The sequence below is a fragment of the Myotis nattereri genome (genome assembly GCF_964212035.1).
Source record: "Myotis nattereri genome assembly, chromosome: 3".
Lineage (NCBI taxonomy): Eukaryota > Metazoa > Chordata > Mammalia > Chiroptera > Vespertilionidae > Myotis > Myotis nattereri.
In genome coordinates, this window is record NC_138077.1 from 54,059,757 (window position 1) to 54,082,998 (window position 23,242).

At 46.4% G+C, this 23,242-nt stretch overlaps 1 protein-coding gene across 1 annotated transcript; it reads right to left on the bottom strand.

The window, feature by feature from the left end:
• Positions 1–607: 607 nt before the first annotated feature.
• SLC51A (solute carrier family 51 member A) lies at positions 608–20,095 on the bottom strand (the record flags this gene model as incomplete). Its single annotated transcript, XM_081088366.1, has 9 exons — positions 608–744; positions 1,515–1,620; positions 4,335–4,481; positions 4,733–4,844; positions 5,408–5,566; positions 6,754–6,827; positions 7,695–7,849; positions 19,339–19,433; positions 20,058–20,095. 9 exons carry the CDS (start codon positions 20,093–20,095, stop codon positions 608–610), a joined length of 1,023 nt encoding a protein of 340 aa, XP_080944492.1.
• Between the last annotated feature and the right edge of the window lie 3,147 nt (positions 20,096–23,242).

The following is a 23,242-nucleotide window of genomic DNA, read 5'->3' on the forward strand; positions in this document are numbered from 1 at the left end:
ATATTTGGGGCTTTTACTTATACTCTCAATTCCTTTGCTTTTGCATCCTAATTTATCTCCTCAAAGTCAAGCTCCCTGACCATATGATAGGGGGATTCCTTTTGCAGCTTGGCACAGAAGACTTAAAAAGCCATTGTCCCACAAAGGGAGGCTGACCCAGCTCTCCCAGGTCTAATGTCCTCAGTGCTCTAAGGACACATCGGTAAGGAAAAGAACACCTTTGATCTATTCTTCAGGGACCTGCTTTCTTCAAAACTGTGGGCTTATCCTACTTTGCCTGACTGAGTTCTCTCATTCTTATACCGTAAGCTTTACCAATATGCGAGTTTTAAGGGCTAATCGTGGCGCCCATAGGGGTAATGTGCCCGATTATAGAGTTTCAAACTCCATTCTGTTTGTCTAATATGAAACTAAATTACCTTCCCCAGGCAAGACCCAAAACAATCTCATCCTATTGCATGATTCACCTTCATCTGTATAGTCCAGTGTAATTTGCCAGCTTGTACTGACAATGGAATCCTTCCCCATGTGGTCAATGTTGAGGGACAGCGAAGATATCGTGTGCCCATCTCATGAGTACAGTGTCTCATTGTCCAAGCCGTCCACCTCAGGCTTTGAGGTTCGAATCCAGGTCTGGAGAAGGGAAAGGTTCATATCCAACCTTGTCGTCTTTCCTTCTGTAGTATATCCGTGTCAGCACAGTCAGCAGGAAAGTCTCCAGTATCAGGAGGTGGCAATTCATCACTGCAGTGCGGGGTGGAATGTAAAGTTGGTTATACTAAATTATAGCGGTGGTATCCCACCAGCAGCCCTGGCATGTCAGTGGGACAACACTTTCTGTAATTTCTCCTCACACCAGCACCTAGAGCAGTGATGGTGAATCTATGACACGCGTGTCAGAGGTGACACGCAAACTCATTTTTTTGGTTGATTTTTCTCTGTTAAATGGCATTTAAATATATAAAATAAATATCAAAAATATAAGTCTTTGTTTTACTATGGTTGAAAATACCAAAAAATTTCTATATGTGACACGGCACCAGAGTTAAGTTAGGGTTTTTCAAAATGCTGACACGCCGAGCTCAAAAGGTTCGCCATCCCTGACCTAGAAGGCTGTCGTAACACAGCAGGTTAATAGTAAAGCCCAAACCAGAACTTGGCTCTCAACCTTCTGCAACCTGAGGCTAGCATTAAAACTCATTTCTTTTATGTGTTTTATCAGCATGATCTCTGCTTCCCAACCACACCCATTTCTCTCCCAAGAGCTAAGGATGAACCCATGGCTTTCTTGGTTGGCCGTCAAGGCTGGCCTCAAGCTGTGCAACTGTAGCTCTCCTCTGTGTGATCAGAGAAGGCGCAGTCTCCTTAAATCTCTGCTGAGATCTTTGGAGATCCCTTTCTGAGTATTCGGAGCAGCAGCTTGCCTGGCCCAACCTCTGATCTAAGGTCCTCTCTTCCCTGACCCACCTCCTCTCACCCATCCTGGAAAGAGATAGGAACTTCTACGTGCTCACCTTGAGACCTGATTTTAGAGGAAAAGGGAGGCGAGCAAGCAATCTGCCCGCCATTGGCCAACACTGAGAAGATGGATGGCTGCAGGGCGGTCAGGATGAGGAGCACCTGCAGAAGGGAAAAGAGAAGCGAGGGCAGAGTGGGCGCAGTGTCCATGGCGCTGAGGTCAGCTGGCCCACTGCCATGCTTGTCCTGCGGCTGTGCGTTTGGCCAGCCTTTAGATCGCTGCAGTTCCAGAGCGTTGATTAAAATGTGGTGACGTTTGTAATCTTTAGAAAAATTACAACCTCATCTTCCTACCCAATATTTTATTAGCGTTCCTGACAAGAAACAACAAAAACTGATTGGGGGGGGGGGAGGGGGTCAAGTTTATTCCCTTATTTCAGCCATGGCTGCTAATGAGCACTTAAAGAATAAAAAGGATGGATGATTAGGGAAGAGTCAGTCCATCTACTTCAAGTACCTGAGATCCCTGCCGATAGAATGATGGACGGTTCACTATTAAAGTGCCCTTTGAAGAATCTCTGCTGTGCCAGGGCTGGAGGCGAAGGGGAATGGGTGTGCAATGGGTACAGACTCTCCGTGGGGAAGATGCAAACCTTCAGGGGATGGATGGTGGCAATGGTTGCACAACAATGTGACTGCACTTAATGCTGCTGAACTGTACATATATAAATGGTTAAAACTGTAAAATTTATGTCATATATATATGTTATAACACAATAAAATAAAAGAAGAAGAAGAAAATAATCTCTATCCAGAGGCCCCAGGAGCACTATTTGCCTTAGTACTTGTCCCCCCGCGGCAAGGCAGACCCAGCTTGTCCAGGCTTCCCCACAGGCTCAGCAATGGCAGGCTTTTACCTGTGCCTGACCCTAAGGGCTTCTGCCCCTCAGTCCCTGACCCCATTTCAGGCTCATCTCTCTCTTCCCCTACCCCCTTCAATTCTACCTGCTATATGCCTGGAAATTCACATTTCAGAGGCATCTGCTTAGAGCAAATGAGAATTGATGTGAGACCACTCTGTTAGCTAAAACGCAGTTATTGTTTCTTGGAAGTAGGAGAAGGGCCCAGCAAGGAGACAGAAAGAATGGAGAGAGAAGGAAAACAAAATATTGCATTTGGTGGAAAAGTTGTCTTTGGACTTGGAGAATGAAAAGTGTAAAAAGTGAACAACATGCTTTTGAGAGAACTTTCAGAAGAGGTGTGATGATGAGAGGCAGTGTGACGAGAAGGAATGCGGGTTGGGAGTTAGACAGATCTGGGTTTAAATTCTAGCCGCACTCCTGTGTGCCTTGGAGCAAGTCTCATGACATCTCTGGGTCTCAGTTTTCTTATTTGTAAAATAAAAATAATAATGACCCCTAAGATTATTGTGAATATTTAAATGTAATGTACAAAGCCATGGCCAGGTGGCTCAGTTGGTTGGAGCATTGTCCCACATTCCAAAAGGTTGTGGGTTTGATTCCTGGTCAGGGCACATACCTAGGTTGTGGGTTTGATCCCCAGTTGTGCATACGAGAGGCAACCAATCAATATTTCTCTCTCACATTGATGGTTCTCTCCCTCCCCACCCCTTCCTCTCTCTCTCTCAACATATCTTTGGGTGAGGATTTTTTTTAAAGTACTGTATGAAAAGTGCCTAGCACATGGTGTGAGTAGTTCATAGTTGTAGCTGAGATAATGCTCATACTGCTAGTGGTGATGGATGATAGGATTTTAGGAATAATCATAGAAAAGAAAAAAAGCAAAGACAGAAACAGTTAAGGTTATGGATTGAATTGTGCCCCCAAAACAGATATGTTGAAGTCCTAACCCCCCAGTACCTCAGAATATGATCTATTTCAAAACAGCATCTTTGTTTTGGTTAACTAATTATATGTCATTAATTAAGATGAAGTCATTCCGGAGTAAGGTGGGCCCTTATCCTTTTTTAAAAATATATTTTTATTGATTTCAGAGAGGAAGGACGAGGGAGAGAGAGATAGAAACATTAATGATGAGAGAGAATCATTGATCGGCTGCCTCCTGCATGCCCCATACTGGGGATCGAGCCTGCAATCTGGGCACGTGCCCTTTAGTCCACAGGCAGATGCTCTATCCACTGAGCCAAACCTGCTAGGGCAGTGGTCAGCAAACTCATTAGTCAACAGAACCAAATATCAACAGTACAATGATTGAAATTTCTTTTGAGAGCCACATTTTTTAAACTTAAACTATATAGGTAGGTACATTGTTATTAACTTAATTAGGGTGCTCCTAAGGCTTAGGAAGAGCCACACTCAAGGGGCCAAAGAGCCACATGTGGCTTGCAAGCCGCAGTTTGCCGACCATGGTGCTAGGGCATTATTCTCATATGACTGATATCCTTATAAGAAGAGGCAAAGAGACAGACGCGTGAGGGAAGAAGGCCATGTGGTGACTGAGGCAGAAGTAGAGTGAGGCAGCTGCAAATTGAGGAAGGCCGAGATTGCTGGCAAACCTCCAGGAGCCAGGAAGAGGAAGGAAGGGCTCAGAGGGAGGACAGCCCAGCTGACATGTTGATTTTGTACTTCTAGCCTCCAGAACTGTGAGAGAATAAGTTTCCGTTGTTTTGAGCCACTCGGTGGTATTTTATCACAGAAGCCCTAGCAAACACAAAGCAAAAATAGCACAAACAGCAAAATCTGGGAAGGGGCAGGGATCACTTTCCAAATCTCACAGGAACCTAAGGTTCAAGGAGGTTCCCAGAACCCCTTTGAGCCTGTATTAGACTCACCTCCTAACCCCAATTATTTGTAGTTCTATTATGAGCCCTCTTTTCTCTCTCAGGGTGTAGTTACCTGGAACAGAGCAAATTTGGCCCCGATGTTCTGCTCGCCCAGGTGCAGCTTGGCTTGACGGAAAAGGATGGCCAGGCTCCAGAGAGCCAACAGGGTGGACACACCGAGGACAGTGTTGATCCACAGAGCTGTGCTCTCCTCAGAAATCTGGTGGCAGACCAAGTGGGAGTCAGTGAGGGAGACGAGCCCTTTCCCTCCCTTTTATTTATTCCCCCAAGGGGAGAACAATGCCATAGCCCTGGCTTATTCCAGTCTCCTCTCTCCCACCAGAGTGCCCGAGCCTCTGTTCCAGGGCACTCTGTCCCTGGTATCAGGGGATATTGGCTCCAGCTATTCCTTGTAGAGCTCAAAGGTACCAAATGAGCCTCGGAGTTCCCTGCCCCTCACTCCTGGCTTACGTCTGCTGGCTCAAAGATGCCATCCGGGATGAGGAACAGGCCCACCAGGCCCAGGGCTATCCTGAGGAAGGCGTACTGGAACGGGCCCAACATCAGCAGCTGGAGCTTCTTCCTGAGGGGAGCAGAGGGTGAGGAACATGGGCCCACAGACCACCCACCCCAAGGCAACTCTCCGCTCCCTCACTGGGCTCCTGGGCCGAGGCTTGGCCGCCATCAGACACCAAAATGGTTAAATGGATGGGGACATGGGAAGAAGCTAGAATGTTAAGAGCATTGGCAACCCTTCTTCTTGCTCCCCACTCATTCCGAGACCAGAATGCTGCCTTTGGAGCAAGAACGATCAGTGTTAACCCAACCTCATTAACCAGATGAGCAGAGGAGGCAGTAGCCTGGAGTTCAGTTTCCTCTGTGTGGCTAAACTTTGCAGCGGGCAGTGGCTTAAGTGACGGGAACTTCGGAGTTCTTTCTCGGCTCCCCTTACCCCTGAGTGGGTGCCTAATGTGTGGGGTCCTGGCTGGGGATACCCACCCTTTTGTCATTGACTTCGTTCCATAGAAGACTAGTTCCAAGAGGTTTGAAGGAGAGCTGAGAGAACCAACCAGCAGACGCTCTTGGCAGAGAGAGTGCAGGAAGCTGGAGCCTGTTCTTCAAGGACGCCCCTCCCTCCCGTCTCACCTGGTGAGCTTGAGTCTGGGGCAGCAGGGGCAGCAGCAGCAGCAGGGGCCTGTGTGGATCCTCATCGGGGTGTCCTTTAGTGTCCTCACCACTGCTTCCTTCCCACCAAAGCCCTGCACTATGACCAGCATCAGCAGGTAAAAGCACACCGCATAAAACCTGGAGTGGGAGGGAAGTGGGCCTGAGAATACACAGAGGGGAGGTGGCAGCCTGCTGAGGGACAGCCTTTGCTGCCCAGGAAAGATGGACTGCAAAGGGAGCGGGGAGGGGTGGGGCTTACTGAGGGGATCATGGTAGGGACTAGGCACTCTGAATGTGTGACTCCAAGAAGAATGAGAGGGGATGGATGGAGTCCAAGGGCCTGGGAAGAGGGGAATTTCAGGCTGTGGGACAAAATGATGGGCCTAGGACAGGGATGGGCAACCCGTGGCACGCGTGCCAAGCATGGCACGCCAGGAACTTTTGCTGGCACGCGAAACCCTCTCTTATAATCTTCCATTTACAATTTTTTTCTTAGTAACGACTTTTATTTTTCAGATAAATTCAGTGTAGGTGCATCTTAGATAAATAAATAAGTTTACATAACAAGTTATCTTAAAGACCATAGACATGGATTGATGAGAGAGGGGAAGAGCAATTTCTATGCCTTTGCCTTAACTCTCCCTGCCTTCCTAGATCCGACCAGTGTTTTGGTTTCAGCCTCAGACGCAATGGGTTTTCGTTGACAAGACAACCGCCCCACCTACTTATTCAAAATTTCACTCTATAAAAATGAAACCTTCTCTCTCGCTTTGCCCACCGGTACTAACGAAAGGGAAATAAATTTCTATATTTCTCTCGGCAGCAAAAGTCCTACTGATAATATCAAACGGAGTCATAAAGTTTTCTGTTGGACTATCAGTGTACATGTATACATTAAAAAATTAATGTATTTTTCATCATCATATTCTGTTTTTGTCGCTTGAATGGATTTTATTATTTCTTCAAGGTTCTTCACAAACATACACCTTAAGAGATATCAAGTAGGCGTAACATGTTCTCAAAAAATTAGGGTTGGCACGCAGAAGAATTTTGAGTCAGAGATTTTGCTGGTTTTGGTACGCACTCACAAAAAGGTTGCCCACCCCTGGACTAGGATGAGCAGATCCAGAAGTTCAAGGGACCCAGGTTAGCATAAGTTGGAAAGGGCTCGATTCGATTTATGATCAAGACCGGTTTGCAGGGATTTGTGGAAGGGAGAGGGGATAAAAGCAGGCATGGACTCTGGATTCCCGGGTGAGTGGGGAGCAGAAGGGAACCTCTGGAAGAATACCATCCCTGGAGCTGGGGGCGGGCAGGACACTCACGAGGTTATGGCCATTTCCACGAGCATGAGGGAGCGAGGGATCCAGAGCCCGAAGCAGCAGAACACAGACACCACCTGGGAGAGGAGCAGGAAGCCGGTTCAGGGGAGGGAGACTTTGTGCTCACCCTCTTGAACCTTTTGTGACAAGAACTCAAGGAAGCAAAACCTAAACATTTGAGGGACTATTACTTTAAAGTGGCCAGCTGGAAAAATCACTAATGGAAATTTTTTAAAAATTTAATTCAGCTGTCAGTTCCTTCTATGTCTAGGGTTAGAGACAGCATGTCACCTTCAGCCAGTGTTTTCTTTTTTTGGAAAACTATCTCATCCTATATCCTTGGGGTAGGAGTAGGTGAGTTCATCCTTAGGAGTAAATGGATCAAGATTCAACCCTTACTCTTCAACATCCCGTGTTATGGGAGTGTCACTGATGACTTGAGATGGTTTAGGCAGATGTCATCTGCCAGGAAAGGCCCTCAAGGGCCCCACTCTGCCCCAAATAGACACACACAGCTCACCAGAAGGAAACAGAAGTCCAACCTTATGATCTACGAGCAAGCCAAAGGCCAATATAGTGGCTGTGGGAATTTTAAAAGCCTACAATGTAAGGGTAGAGCTAAGGATGACCCCATGAGGAAAACATTCTTTCCCTCCTGCTCTCTGCGGAACCACTGCGTGCCTGGACAGACAGGAGGCTTGCTTTTAGCAGCAACACCCTGGGGAGTAGCGATTGAGCCACTGGTGACAGAGCGGTTTCTTTAGTTGCCTCTGTGGCTCTAAGAATTCCAACACTCCAGCCCACTGCCTGGGGCCTTCCAAGCAAGTGGAGATCCGATGAGAAACCCCACCTAAGGCGGTAGAGGCAGGAACTCTTTGCTGACTGGAATTGTTGAGCTGAGAGGAATTCTCAGAACGGTCCCTGTCTCCTCCTCACTCCCTCACCGTGGGCGCAGAGCTGCTCCAGAGCAGGGTCCTCCGCTTGATGGGGCAACGGGTGTTCTTGTACAGGTAGACGGCGTCCTCCAGGAAGATGGCAATTGAGCCCAGGGCGAGCAAGGTCATGGTGGCCGTGAGGGCGATCTCCAAAGGGCCCAAGGCTAACGTGGAAAGAGGGCAGGCTCCAGTGAGATGATGACCGGGACTGAGGGGCAGAAATGTGGCTTCCTCACTTGGATTTCAATGGCTTTACCATACGTAGAATTATCTGGCCTAGGCCTATCCATGCAGAAGAATGGCTTCTTCTTAGACCTAGAAAACTTAACATGTGGCTAAGAAATAGTCATTCCTCTACATGGATGGGAGACAAGACCAGATCATTTAAGGTACGTTGACACTTACCTGAGCCAGGGTAGAGACACCAAACAGGTTTTTACATACTTAGCAAAACAAATTTGGATTAGGAGTTCACTTTTCTGCCTCCAGTGCCAGGTGTCATGCTCGCAAACAGGGGCCAATTAGCATTATCACCGAAGCAGGATGTAATATAGTGGTATACTTTAGAGCTGTTTAAAATTGATTTCAAAAATTATGTCGTGAAACTGGAACATCAAAAAGAGATTTTAGCAAAAGAGAAATGGACACAGACTCCAAGGACCTTCGACCTATGTTGGCCCCACACTTTGTCTTACATTAAATGTGGTCCAGTAGCGCTCTCTCTCTCTCTCTCTCTCTCTCTCTCTCTCTCTCTCTCTTCTAATCCTCACTTGAGGATACATTTTGATTGATTTTTAGAGAGAGAGAAAGGGAAAGAGAGAAACATTGATCAGTTGCCTCCCATATGCGCCCTGACCCGGGATCGAACCTACAACCTGGGTATATGTTCTAATCGGGAATCGAACTCACAGACTTTTGGTGTACAGGATGATGCTCCAACCAGCTGAGCCACCCAGCCAGGGCCCAGAAGGTCTCCTTAGTTTATTACATTCATTTGAGGAGTTGTTAGAAAGTAGCTGTCCAGGCCTGCCCTCAGAGTTGCCGCTCCAGCAGATCTGGGATAGGCCCAGTAACTGTATTTTTAACAAGCTCACCTGATAATGGTCAGGAGATAAGCATTTTGACAAATACCAGTGAAACTCCTCAGGCCTCACTACTGCTGACAGGGAAACATTAACCTAGTTACAATATGTGTTCCTGAACATGTGACTCATAAACGCAACAGCTCGTTTTAAAGGGCTCTTTGTCCTTAGTGAGTAAGCCTGGGCCCTCATTTATCTAAGTCCCTTCCCTAGTTGGCAGGCTCTCCTTTCCACCTACCTGGCCAGATGAGAGGAGGAGGAGGGAAAGGAAGACTGTCAGAACCCAGTCCACTGTCCGCCTGCGTTGGGAGTAGAGTATGAGGAAGGTGTTGCTTAGGTGCCTTACGTTTGGTGACTGAGGGCAGCTCAGTCAGAGTTAATACTGCTGAAACCAAGCCGGGGAGGAAGGAGAGCACAGCAGAGAACTGAGGAAGGAGACCACAGCAGAGAACTGAGTTGTCACCTGGATCAGTCTTACCTGGTGTCACCACAAGGAGCACCAGGTCAAAGGTGAAGCTGTCAAAAAATATCACCTCGATCCTGGTTGCTTTTCAGGGCACGTTTTTCTCTCTGTTTGGTTTGTCCAAGGGAGGCTCCTTATCTCCGGTCCCAGCCGGGTCTAATGACCAATCAGGAGGGCCTGCCACGGGGAAGGTGGCCCTGGGGTTCTAGCTCCCAAGCAGGACTTCTGAGGTTGGTGGTGAACTTTTTCTCTCTATCACAGGCCACAAAAGACAGGATTGTGCTCTTTTCTCTCCTCCTACCCATCCCTTTCTCAACTCACCTCCGTTTAGTTAGGATAGAGCCCTCTGAGTGTCTAACTTACTGGCTTTGGCAGGGTGATCGCATCAAATCATTATACTGTATACCTGCAATTAATATAACTAATATAATACGGCATACCAACTATATGTCAATAAAAATTAAAAATAAATGCATAAGTGACTGGCTTGGCGTTGCTGTTTCTATTCAGCTCTGTTGCCACTTTCTTAATTACCTCTCCAGATACGGCTCTAGTAGGCCCTGCAAGTTTTGAAAAAAACACACACAAAAAAAACGGTTGCAGTCCTTTACTTTACCTTTTTCTCCTGGAAACTCTTTTTTTAAATCCTCACCCAAGGACATGTTTTTATTAATTATTAGAGAGAGGGGGAGGGAGAGAGAGAGAAAAACACTGATGTAAGAGTGAAACATCGGTCGGTTGCCTCCCGTGTGAGCCCTGACAGGATGGGACCCGCAGCCTTTTGGTGTACGGGGACCCTGCGCCGACCAGCTGAGGCACCTGGCCAGAGCCTCCTTGAAACTTGTAAAATCAAAACATCACAGAGGATTTTTAACATGATTTTACCCTCACACAACAGTTACGGGGATGCACATCAGCCTGCCGTCTCTCAGAATCATTCCAAATCGATTACAGAGGTAAGCCTTTAAAAACCAAGCAGGAAGAAATGAGAGGGAGAAAAAAGAGAGAACTGTATTTTCATCAAAACGTTGGCGACCAGAGAGACCTTTCTAAGCTTGGGCACAGTCCGAGAAGTCACAAAGGGAACAAGGGTCACACTGGATACAGAGTTTAAATTTCTGAAGTTTTTTAAAAAGGCAGGAAACAGACGGGGGGGAAACGTTTTTAATAAATGTGTGCTCAAGTTTAAGATCTTTATTACATAGAGAAAACTGATAACAAAGACAGGAGGCTTTTGCAAATAAATGGGAAAATGACATCAGCACAGCTCAGGACATGTGCGAAAACAGTCAACCTGCATCATAGTCAGAGAAGAGCAAAATAGCAGTGATATATTATTTTTTGTTTTATGAAAAGATAATGTTCCTAATATTATTAACTAATAGCCATAAAACAACTTATATGTCTGACAATATTGGAATTATTGTCAACTACCCTATAGAACAGCGGTTCTCAACCTGTGGGTCGAACAACCCTTTCACAGGGGTCGCCTAAGACCATCGGAAAACACATATATAATTACATATTGTTTTTGTTATTAATCACTATGCTTTAATTATGTTCAATTTGTAACAATGAAAATACATCCTGCATATCAGATATTTACATTACAATTCATAACATAGCAAAATTACAGTTATGAAGTAGCAACGAAAATAATTTTATGGTTGGGGGTCACCACAACATGAGGAACTGTATTAAAGGGTCACGGCATTAGGAAGGTTGAGAACCACTGCTATAGAATATGATGCAGGCATGAGAATTTTGTGCATGTCATAAAAAATATTTGCAAAGAGTATATAATAATATTTTTAAAAAACTTATTAACACTCAACCTAAAAAAAACAACTTCTTAGCAGACCCACTAGGGGATAATAAAGAACATTTACTCCTTCCTCATATCATACAAAAACACCTAAATATGAAAGTTAAAAATAAAGTTTTTAGAAGAAAACACAGAAGTGTATCTTCATGATTTGAGATATGCAAAGATCTTTTAAAATAGGACACAAAATCACTAATAATAAAAAAACTAATAAATTGGACTTCCTTAAAATCAAGACTATCCATTGGTCAAAAGAAACTATTAAGAGAATGGAAAGGCAAGCTCAGACTGAGAAAAGATATTTGTAATATAGATAGCCACCAAGAGACTCATATCCGAAATATGTAAAGAATTCCCCTCAGTAAGAAAAAAAACATAATTTTTTAAATTAAACTAAAAAGACCTAAACTTTACAAAAGAAAATACCCAAATGCTCATGAAACATAAAAATGCGCTAAGTTTCAATAGTCACCGGAAAAGACAAATCTGAGATGCCGTTACATACCCACAAAAGGCTAAAACGAAGAGCACTGAGTGTCCGAGTGTCCGTGACAATGAGCAACAGTTGGAACCCTCGTCCATTGCTGCTGGGAGCAGCACAAGCACTTCGGGAACAATTGGGTGGTACCTATTAAACACACACCTAGCTGTGACACAGAAATTGCACTCCTGGATACTTATTCAATAGGGATGCTCATAGTCATTGAAAAAATGTTTAGAGCAGCATTATTCATAATGGCCAAAACTGGACACAGCCCTTATGTTCTTCAATAAGAGTACAGACAAATAAATTGTGATATGGAATATCACCATAAAAAAAAAGGATGAACTATTGATACATGCAACAAAATAGATTACTCTTAAAAACATAATGATGAATGAAGGAAGCCAGACTCAAGAACATTTACTGTTTGATTTTGTTTATATGAATTAAAGAACAGGGGAAACCAATCTATAAAGGTGATATAGCCCTGACTGGTTTGGCTCAGTGGATAGAGCGTCGGGCTACAGACTGAAGGGTCCCAGGTTCGATTCCAGTCAAGGGCATGTACCTTGGTTGTGGGCACATTCCCAGTACAGGGTGTGCAGGAGGCAGCTGATCGATGTTTCTCTCTCATCGATGTTTCTAACTATCCCTCTCCCTTCCTCTCTGTAAAAAACCGATAAAGTATATTTAAAAAAAATAAAGGTGATACAGGTTGGAACAGTGGTCATTGTAGAAACATTAAGTGGGAGAGTTTAGGAGACCCTACTGGATGCCGGAAATGTTCTATAGGTTGATCTGTGTGGTGGTTTCACAGGTGTACACCTAGGTACAAATTCGTCAAGCTACATACTTAAGATCATTGCCTTTTATTGCATTAATTATATCTTTTAAAAACCTTATGTGGACAGAGCAGAATGAAAAATTAGCACAGTAAATTATAACCATGTTTAAAGAAATTAATTGGGGAGAAAAAGGCACAAAAATGTTGAAGAGTGAGGCACTAATATCTTTATCTTACAAAATGGAAAGTCAAGACACACTATCCATAGTTAGCAGAATAAGAAATAAACTATTGGCATGCATATAAAGCTGTAAAGATAACCAACGAAAAATATTGCCATAATTATATGGAGAGAAAGGAAGAAAGTTGGTGCTAAGTGAGCTAAATCCTTATGTATCATAAAGCAGCAACAGATAATGTCCAAAATTGATATTCTAGGAAATAATGGTGTGCACATGTTGGTGATTTGAAGGTAACTATAAAATAAAAACATCAGCTAAAAAAAAAAAGAGGAGGAAGATTAGAAATGGGAATGCAAAAGGCAGGGGATTGTTGATTTTCATAGTAGCCCTTTTGTACTATTTGATTTTTAACCATGTTCATGTATTACTTTGATAAAATAAAAATATTTAAAAATCATTGTGTAGAAAAACCTAGAAATATTAAAAAAACACACAACAAATGAAAACACATTAGCAATGCTGTCTTTGGGTGATGAGAATGTGGGTTTTTAAATAGGACATAAAATTATAGGTATAGCCATAACCGGTTTGGCTCAGTGGATAGAGCATCGGCCTGCAGACTGAAAGGTCCAAGGTTCGATTCCGGTCAAGGGCATGTACCTTGGTTGCAGGCACATCCCCAGTGAGGGGTGTGCAGGAGGCAGCTGGTTGATGTTTCTCTCATCGATGTTTCTGACTCTTTATCCATCTCCCTTCCTCTCTGTAAAAAATCAATAAAATATAAAAAAAGAAAGAACAAATATTTTTTAAAAAATTATAGGTATAGTATGATTCCTAATCCTATTTAATAAAAGAGTAATATGCAAATTGACCGTCACTCCAACACACAAGATGACTGCCCCATGTGGTCAAAGATGGCTGCCACAAGATGGCTGGCAAAGGAGGTCAGTTGTGGGCGATCAGACCAGCAGAGGAGGGCAGTTGGGGGGGACCAGACCTGCAGGGGAGGGCAGTTAGGGGTGACCAGGATGGCAGAAGAGGGCAGTTAGGGGTGACTGGGTCAGCAGGGGAGGGCAGTTAGGGGCAATCAGGCCGGCAGGGGAGCAGTTAGGCATTGATCAGGCTGGCAGGGGAATGGTTAGGGGCAATCAGGAAAGCAGGCAGGCGAACAGTTGGGAGCCAGCAGTCCTGGATTGTGAGAGGGATGTTCGACTGCCCGGGGCAGTGGGATCGGGCCTAAATGGGCAGTCGGACATCTCTCAAGGGGTCCCAGATTGGAGAGGGTGCAGGCTGGGCTGAGGGACACACAGCTCCCCCAACCCCGTGCATGAATTTCATGCACTGGGCCTCTAGTACTGTTCAATAAAAGCACAGAAAAAGGAAATACATGGTGAGATTAGCAGTGCCTGTCTCTGAGTGGTGGGACTATAAACCACTTTTCCTCTTTTTACTTTTCTGGATTTTCATATTTATTTTTCTGAATTATTTTTATAATAGAAATATTTAGTTTAAAAAAATACACACCCAAGAAAAGGCCAAATAGGTAGAAACCAAAATCAATTCAGTAGGTTCCTAAACACCAACGTCCATTGTTGGGAGAGGCAGTCGCTGCTGGAGGCGTCTCCTTGCCTGACCCCCACTCCCTACCTGACTCCTGTCCTCCCTGGGAGCAGCGTGGAAACGGCCCTTTCTCAGGCAAGCCATCATGGCCCAATCCTTTCCCAGTCTTCACTGCCCTTGAACACCCCCTCCTCCTTGCAAAGCCTCCCTCCCCTTAGCTCAGAACCACAGTCCCCTCCTGGCCTCTGACCCTGTCAGTCTCCTCTGCTGATTCCTCATCCTTCCCACACCCTCTGTTCTCCAAACTCAGTCACTGCAGCTCAGTCGTCTCTGTGTTTAGGGGTTTGGAATTTCCCTACCACTCCTTCTGCCTCCCAACAGCCACATGAGCACTCTCACCTCCAGGACTTTACACTGGGCTTCTGCTGGTTCAGCTTTTCTCCCTGAGCTCCCAGCTGGCTCCTCATCGCGAGTCTCTGCTGCAATGCCCCTCAGCCGGCTCCTGTAGGCAGTGTGTCTGCCCTCCCCCAGTGAGGCCATGTGCATGGGAATGTACTTGCTTGGTGTCTGTCCTCTCACCTTGTGTACACACCACCGAGGCAGGGACTTCGTTAGTCTTGTTCTCCGTTCTGTCTCTAAGTGTTTAAACTATTTGTTGAATGAAAGAAATAACCCCAAGAGAATCCCTATTGTCATCTCCATTTTATAGGCTTTTCCAGGAAACAAAGCTTAGAGTGTTAATCACCTTGCCCGGGGTCACACAACCTTGAAGTGAACCCAGGGGTTCCTGACGCTAAACCCATACTCTCAACCATTACACACACTGACCATTGGTTGTGCTCACATAGATATGGGGGTGTGTGTGGAAACAACCAAATGCAACCCTAAAAGATGGTTTAATTTATGAGGGAGGGTGGGGCATATTCTGACTGTTCGGTGTAGTCTTGAACTGCTGGCTTGGTACTCTATTCTCCCTCACACTGGCAGGATCTTTAGGCTCTGGTACCCACCTCCACAGTGCAAAGGCTGAGAGAGAGGTTCCCTCACATCCATAGCCTGACACCTCTGCTCTCCACCAAACTTACTTATCTTCCTAGAAGATTTGTGTCCTACCTTATTTTTCTATACTTTAACTGATATTATGAGACAAAAGTGTTCTATGGCCAAAGGATTGTTGGAAATGCCTTAAACAAAGTTAAACATGCCTCTTTCCTGCAGAGCAAACTGAAGTGTTAATCTGATTTACATGTTAATTTCCAACAGGAGGAATTACAGCTTTTATAAAACTTGCATTTCTATCAACTCTGTTTTCATGAAGCAGAACTTGGGATTAGTATCCCAAGGAACACACTTTAGGAAATGCTTGTCTAATTGACCATTTTGTTAGCAACTAGCAAATTTCCCACTGTCTCGGAAATGTGAAGGTTATAATGAAACAATATAAGAACATTAAATTTTTGAAGAAAGAGTATCACCCATAATCCTACCTGGTTCCTAGTAAAAAATTATTTTATTTTTGCATATTTGTTTTCATGGCGTTCAGAGCATAGGCTCTGGAGTCAGAGACATATTAATTGAAAGTAAAATTCCACTTAGTATTTGCTCTCATTAAAACTCCCAGCACAACACCTGGTGTGTAGTATTTGCTCAATAAAAAGTAGTTTTAGCCCTAACTGGTTTGGCTCAGTGGATAGAGCATCGGCCTGCAGACCGAAGGGTCCCAGGTTCGATTCCGGTCATGGGCATGTACCTTGGTTGCGGGCACATCCCCAGTAGGAAGGTGTACAGGAAGCAGCTGATAGATGTTTCTAACTCTCGATTCCTCTCCCTTCCTCTCTGTAAAAAATCAATAAAATATATTATTTTAAAAAAAAAGTAGCTTTAAAAAAATCCTGGTTTGCCCTAGCCCACTGGTCGGCAAATTGCGGCTCGCGAGCCACATGCAGCTCTTTGGCCCCTTGAGTGTGGCCACGAAGTTTCAATCGCACTGTACATGTGCGTCCGCACGTGGTATTTTGTGGAAGAGCCACACTCAAGGGGCCGCAGTTTGCCGACCACTGCCCTAGCCGGTTTGACTCAATGGATAGAGCTTTGGCCTGTGGGCTGAAGGGTCCCAGGTTCAATTCTGGTCAAGGGTGCCAGGGTTGTGGGCTCAATTCCCAGTAGGGGGTGTGCAGGAGGCAGCTGATCAATGATTCTCTCTTATCATTGATGTTTCTATCTCTCTCTCTTCCTCTCTGAAATCAATAAAAATATAATTTAAAAAAACCACAATCATTTATTCTTTCTTGTGTTTAAGAAATTATTCTAGCCCAGCTGTTGTGGCTCAGTGGTTGAGCGTCGACCTATGAACCAGGAGGTCACAGTTTGATTCCTGGTCAGGGCACATGCCTGGGTTGCAGGCTCGATCCCCAGTTTGGGAGTGCAGGAGGCAGCCGATTGATCTCTCATCATTGATGTTTCTATTTCTCTCTCCCTCTAACTTCCTCTCTGAAATCAATCAAAACATTTTTTTTAAAAAGAAATTATTCTCTACTCTCATAAAGACATCTTTCTTTTTTTTCTTTTGTAAAAATGTTTGCATTTACCCGGATTAAAGCTACATTGGAGCTATTTTCATGTTTATTTATTTGCCATAGGGGCAGGCAATTTCCAGCATCACTTCTGGATGAGTCCATCCCACCCCACTGATATGTACAGCATCCTCTCATGGAGCAAGTCCCCAGTGGGCATGGATTTATTGCTGGGCCCTGTATTCTGTTCCATTTTTCTACTTGTCAGACCCCTTGTAGTTTTTGCCTTATTGCTTTAATTTCTAGTCTTATTAGACCAGTAAGCCTTAATTTCTGGCAGGGCAGGTACCGTCCTTATACATTTTCAAAATTGTCTTGGCTTTTCATGGGCCTTTAAAATTCCATAGAAATGTTTGGACCAGTCCATTTTTTACATAAATGCTGTAAGGATTATAATTGCAATCATATCACAGGCATTTCAAAGATAGATTATTAAAAGGTTCCGTAGTTCTTCCAGAAGAGCTCTTACTTAAATAGCATTTATTTTAAGGAACAACACAGTTTACAGGTGAAGAAGGAAGGGGTTTCTCCACACCCTCCAATAGCCTCTTCCCGACTCCCCTATTCCTGGCAGTGTCATCGCCTTCGCCATCGCCATTGCCCAGATCCTCAGAGTCATCATTAGGGCCTTTTCCCCCTTCACTTACTTTGTCTAGATATTTATTTACCAGTTGGCCTCCTCTGGCGTTGGATTTCCTGTGTTTCCCAACCTTCCCTTTCTTTCCCTGACATTGCTCTGACTCAGGCTCTTGTCCCTTGTGCTGGGCTGGGGCGATAACTCCCAATTTATACCCCTGCCTCTCAAGGCTCTTCTTCCTTGAAGTCCATTCTGATTACTGATTAATGGTCCATATCCAGCCCCTCCCAATCTCAGAGCCCTCACCAGGCTCCTTCCTTCTGCAGGATAAAGTACAACTCTCTGCCCCGCGCTCACTGGGCCCCACCTTACCTGCCCAGCCTCTCAACTGTCCCCGATGTCCCCACCTGCAACCTGGAGTCCGGCCAGATCCAGCTCCTCAGTGTGTGGGAACCTGCCTGCCCCTTCTGTCTCCTCCCCACCCCCGCAGTGCCCACCGCTGCTCCCCACTCTCCAACGGCTGCCACGCCCACAGTTCGCCCACAGTTCGCCCGGGAACAGGCAGCTCGTCAGACTACCAGGCCCAGAAGGGTCTCCCTGCTTTGAACATCCTTGGTGTTTCTGTTTGCACATTTTGTAGCCCAGCGGTGTGAGATTCAGGTTCACTGTGTAAGGGAGGGTGTCTGCCCCTCAGCTCTACTGACCCTTCCGCCAAGATAATTCCTTGCTGTGGGAGGTTTTCCTTTGTTTCCAGGCCAGGATTCCTGGTCTCTAGATGCCACGTAGCACCCTCTAGTTGTGATGCTTGAAACTGCCACCAGACGTTGCCAAAAATCCCCGGGGGGACAAAATTGACTCTGGCTGACAACGCTGGTGTAAGGGAAGACTTGTGTGCCAGCTGCACCGTGAGCAACAGGTCCCTGGAGCTGAATGTGGCAGCTGCCGGCAGCGCGAACCACAGAGCAGAAGGGGTTTCTCGGGATCCTCTCCGGCAGTTGGCATTCACTGTGGTTCGGAGCACATGCAGCAAGCTGCCCAAGTACATGCCCATGTGGCCTCCTGGCGCACACTGACCACATCCTGTTGTTCAGAAGGAGTCTACTCCTTGAAGTGACAAATCAGGAAGGAGGCTGGGAAAAGCGTTTAGGTACCATAGAGAGACAGCTCCCATTCCTCAGTGTCTAAGAGGTCGTTAAGGGGAGCATTTGAGATCTAGCTTCCCAGAACAGGTTGTCAGCTTGGCTCAGACAAACTCACAAAAAGTAATAAAATAAAAGGTAGTTAATCACGCAGTAGGAAAACACAATAAAATATGGGGGAGCCACATTTGCCAGGAAGATGCTAGGGGTCATTTGATGGCCATGTTCTGTGCGTCCAGGGAATAAACTGAGTTCCATCCTCAGCCTTTCACTTTCAAAAGTGATTCCGCAATAGGAATCTAGTTGGCCGGCACTGTCAGGATACTCTTACAGGTTCATCTAAGTGTGTTTTAAAAACATGTTTTCATTGATTTTAAAGAGAGAGGAACATCAATGATGAGAATCATTGATCATCTGCCTCCTGCATGCCCCTGCCTGGGGATCGAGCCCCAAACCCAGGCAAGTGCCTTGACTGGGAATCAAACTATAACTTCCTGGTTCATGGGTCAACACTCAACTACTGAGCCACACCAGCCTGGCTCACCTAAGTTTTAAGAACATTATTCAGAATAACCACACCTCTCAAAGGATATAGGCCCTTCCCCAAGAAGGCTGTTGTGTATGCCTCAGGGGGCTCTGCGGGGCTTGGGTCACTGGGCACCAGCCTGAGTCCCTGGATGGTCCGGGGTCTGACAAATGCTCTAGGCCGCTGCCCCAGTTTGAATGAGCACTGGGGCTAGGATAAGTGGGAGGCCCAACGTGCAGGTTTGTCTCCGGGCTAGGTTGCCATGCCCTGCTTTTGGCCTGTTGGCTCCTCGAGGGGCTGTTCTTCTCCAAGGTGTTAACCATGACAGACAGGCACTGGGCCAGACATCCTCTCCGGCCCTCAGGCTGGCAGTGCAGGGCCACCTCTCCTCTGTTCCTCTCAGCTGTCCTGACTTACCACCGGATACTCACTTCCTCATTTATTGCCTCCTGACTCACCTCTCAGAAGTTGGGCTGCAGTGGGAGGGTGAGAGAAGCAGGCAGAGGGGATGCTGTAATTGGTCTCCAGGATTTTCAGAAGATCTGCCGTGTACCTGGAGAGACACCAGCCTGCGTTCAGATATGGGGACTTGTGGAGAGGAGAGGGAACCAGAAGGGACACCAGTTACTTGACGCTCCCTCAAACATTTGTGGGTGCAGGGAGTTTGTCCATTTCCCCTCAAGGACCTGATTCTGGGAGGGAATGGGGAATGGGCCCGGTCTAGTGTGCAAGGCAGCCTGCTGTTCAGTTAGGTCATGGACAGCCTGGCTGTAGTGCCCGAAGAGCCCACAGTCCATTCCCTCCCCTTCCCTTGGGGCAGCAGCCCAGGGGCTGGCTAGGGAGAAAGAGCAGGATCCCAGAGAAAGAGCGGACCCTTAGCACTAGGGTCGGGTTCCCCAGCGGGTGGAGGCTCTGTGCATACACCCTCTCCCCCAGCTCCCAACTCTGGGAAATTCCTCTCCTCGAATGGGGAGAGAAAGCCAAGACTTGGAAGGGACATGCACTGGCCCAACCCCACAGTGTCCTCAGGGACAGCCAGACCATTATCAGTCCTGTCTCATTCTGCTTGCTGGGAACCAAAGGGTCCTGGGAGGGAGGTAGGGACAGGCCAGAGAGATAGAGGCCTCCTGCTGCTTGGCAACTGGCTCCTGGCTCAGGGCCGGCTGCCCTCACTCACCTGGGGTCAAGCTTTATCTGAGTCCTGTCTGGCTCCATTATCTCCTCTCCCGCTCCGGCTCGGTTCTCGGTTCTTGGCAGGTGCTGAAAGGCAAGGAAGGGCAGGCAGGTCGGGGCCCTGAGGTAGATGGCTCCCGGTCCCGCTGACGGCCAGCCTTTCCCAAAGGACAGGTAGGAAGAGTGGCTGGATCTTCCCTCTGGCTCTCTCCCTCCTCAGGCCTCTTTGCTCACAGTTTCTGTCTCAGAGTTCATCAGAGGAATTTGAAGTTTGATCCTCTCAGCTGGCTGAGTTCCCAGGTTCCTGACTCCTCCCTGTCCCCTAGGTGTGGTCTCTCCTGCCTCCTTCCCATAAACACCTTTAGCCATCCTTTGCCCCTGGCCCATTCCTGTCTTACATTCCCCATGTCCCCCAAAGAGCCTTCTTGGGTGGTGGTAGGGACAAAGTTCTCATGCCCACTGGACAACAACTCCTACTCCCCAAGAACCTGGCTGGACGCAGGCTCTGGGGCCCTGGGGGTGGGAGAATCAGGGCTGAGGCCTTGACTGTGCTGGTTTTGGTGGCTTGGCACGCGGAAGGAAGGACTAGGTGGAAAAGCCAGACAAGGCCCCTGTGAGTTTCCCACGCCCAGCCTACCACATCTTGACGATGGGTTTGTCCAGTCAAATAGCAGCAGAAGATGCAGCCAAGGGGAGAGGGAAGCTGTATTACCTGGTATTAAAGAGGCAGAATTGTGAGATTTGCAAGCATATGGACTGAATTTTTTAAAACTGTCAAATTGTTTATGAACTATTTTATTGATTGGTGGTTTTTCTTTTCTCTCCAAATAGATTTAAACCTATCTGAGGCCAAGCACAGCGCCCTGAGGTCCCTGGAACAGGGCCGGACACACGCCAGGAGCTCTGTAGAAGTGGTGGCATGACTGATCATATGAAATCACAGCAACAGCAGCATCTGAGGTCCACTGAGCACTTCAGGTGCACCCAGTGCTGTAGGAAATGCAGTATGTTCCTTATCTCACGGAAGCCTTACAGCCTCCCTCTGAAGGTAAGTGACAGCTTTATTTCCACTTTACAAATAAGGAAACCGAGGGTCAGAGGGCTGTGACACCGGGTTGAGTAGAAAGCCCTGGTGGGATGAAGAAAGGCAGAAAGGACCTGGCTGAGGGCTCTGTGAGGCTCAAGTGGAGACCTCTGATGGTACGAGAGGACCACGGGAGGGCAGGGGAGGCGCCCTGGCCTGGGCCGATGAATAGCTACAATCTGAGGAAGCAGTTACTGATGTAGTGCCAGGACTCCCTACTCCTGTCTCAAACACCTCAAAATAGCTTCCCGTATTTTGTGTCAAGCAGAGTTCTCTCCCTCTTTTACTTCCTCCTCAAATACAGTTCTCTGGCAGGACAATGTAGTGACTCAGGGATCTCAAGGGCTCAATTCCCTCCTAAGGCGGAGGTTTGGCTACAACAGGAAGACTGGGGCATTGACCTCCAGAGGCTCAATTGCCCGGGCCCGCCCTGCCAAAGACCCTAGTTGACTCAGCTTCCTCAAACCATTTCCACAGGAACGCTCCCTGGGTCATTCACCCCTAGTTCAGTGAGAGGCCTTGAGCTTAGTTGCACAAAGCCCTGAACTTTAGATTTCCCTAGACCAGATTGTTCTCCAAACTTCTTCAGGACAGAACTGGGGGTGGGGGTAGGAGAGGGGTGTTGAAGAGCTGGAGGGCATTGGGAAGGGAAGTCGGCTGAACTGACATTCAGTCTTCTAGAGCCTGGCAGCTGGGAGGTCCAGGGGAGGCTGGGTAATTCTCAGGATGGATGACAGGGAGGGAGGGATGGGAGGGTGTTGGTGAGAGGGAAGGCTTTAGCTCTGATGTGTTGCTTCTGCCCCACCCGAAGCCCCTAGGTGGCTATCTTCTATACAGTGTGATCCGTGCATTAGTCCAGGGCGATGCCCTGACTCAAGGCCAGTCCATCCATAGCTAAGGCGTGGCAAGAGAAGATGAGCTGAACCAGCCAGTCAGATTCTTCTCTTGCTAATTCTAGACTTTGGTCAAACACTAAACCCTTCCCCGCCCCCGCCCCCCCCCCCCCCCACACACACACATGCAAACAGTCTGGCCATTCACAATACTGACCAGGCAAAGGGCCTGGGCTGAGTTGTATATGGGGTGAGTTTACTCTGCCTCCTCTTTCTGTGCAGGCAGTGTAAGAACACAGCCTGTGGTTAAGCACTGGGAGGTCTCAACATTGATTTTTAGAACCAAGAAAAACAAATCCTTTTTCTTTTTTTCTTTTTCTTTTTGCTTAATTTTCCCCCACAAAATTATATGGTCACATGATAGGACACCTTTTTTATCTCATGGCACACATAAACTAATTATAAATTTCTGCAGCACACCCAAAAATATATTTTTTTGGTGATCTGAGAAAAATAGGTATAATTTTGATTCATTCACACTGGACAGCTATTGTTGTGTTGGCTGTTGCCATTTTTTTAATTTGACAATCTAAGGGAAAAAAGACCAGTGCTCCTGACTAGTTAGGTAGTGCATGTTTTAAAAATTCTTGCAGCACACTGGCTGAAAATCACTGATGTGATGTTGTTAGATTTTTGCCAAATGCCTTTTCTGCAAGAAAATTGTGTTGGCCCTGGCCGGTTTGGCTCAGTGATTAGAGTGAAGGGTCATGGGTTCAATTCCCAGTCAAGGCCATGTACCTTGGTTGCAGGTTTGATCCCTGGCCCTGGCAGCTCTTATAATATCAGTAGCGCGTGAAGAACATTTGGAGCATGTTAATTATATCTATGTTTTGAACATCCTTCAGTGTTTGACAGTGCCATGTCATGGGTTATGAGGAGGGAGAGCAAGCCTTTGGTGTTACCTAACAGTCAAAAAGACGCGAGGTCAATTTTATTCTTCTGAATTTCTGGCCCATATCAGGAAAAAAAGGCAACATCCAAAAGAGATGTTGCTGTATAAGAATACAAGCACCTAAAGATGAGACATGGCGATAGTGTTGGCTGTATTGTCAATCAAACCAACATGGCACAGCAGAAGGTAACCTAACATCCAGCATCTTCTGTTTTCCTTTAGAAGTGAAGACTCTCCTATCAATCTAATTTTGCTTATCATTGTATATGTCATAAAATTTCCAAAAACAACAAAAAAGCATGTAAGTGAGTAGACCCCAT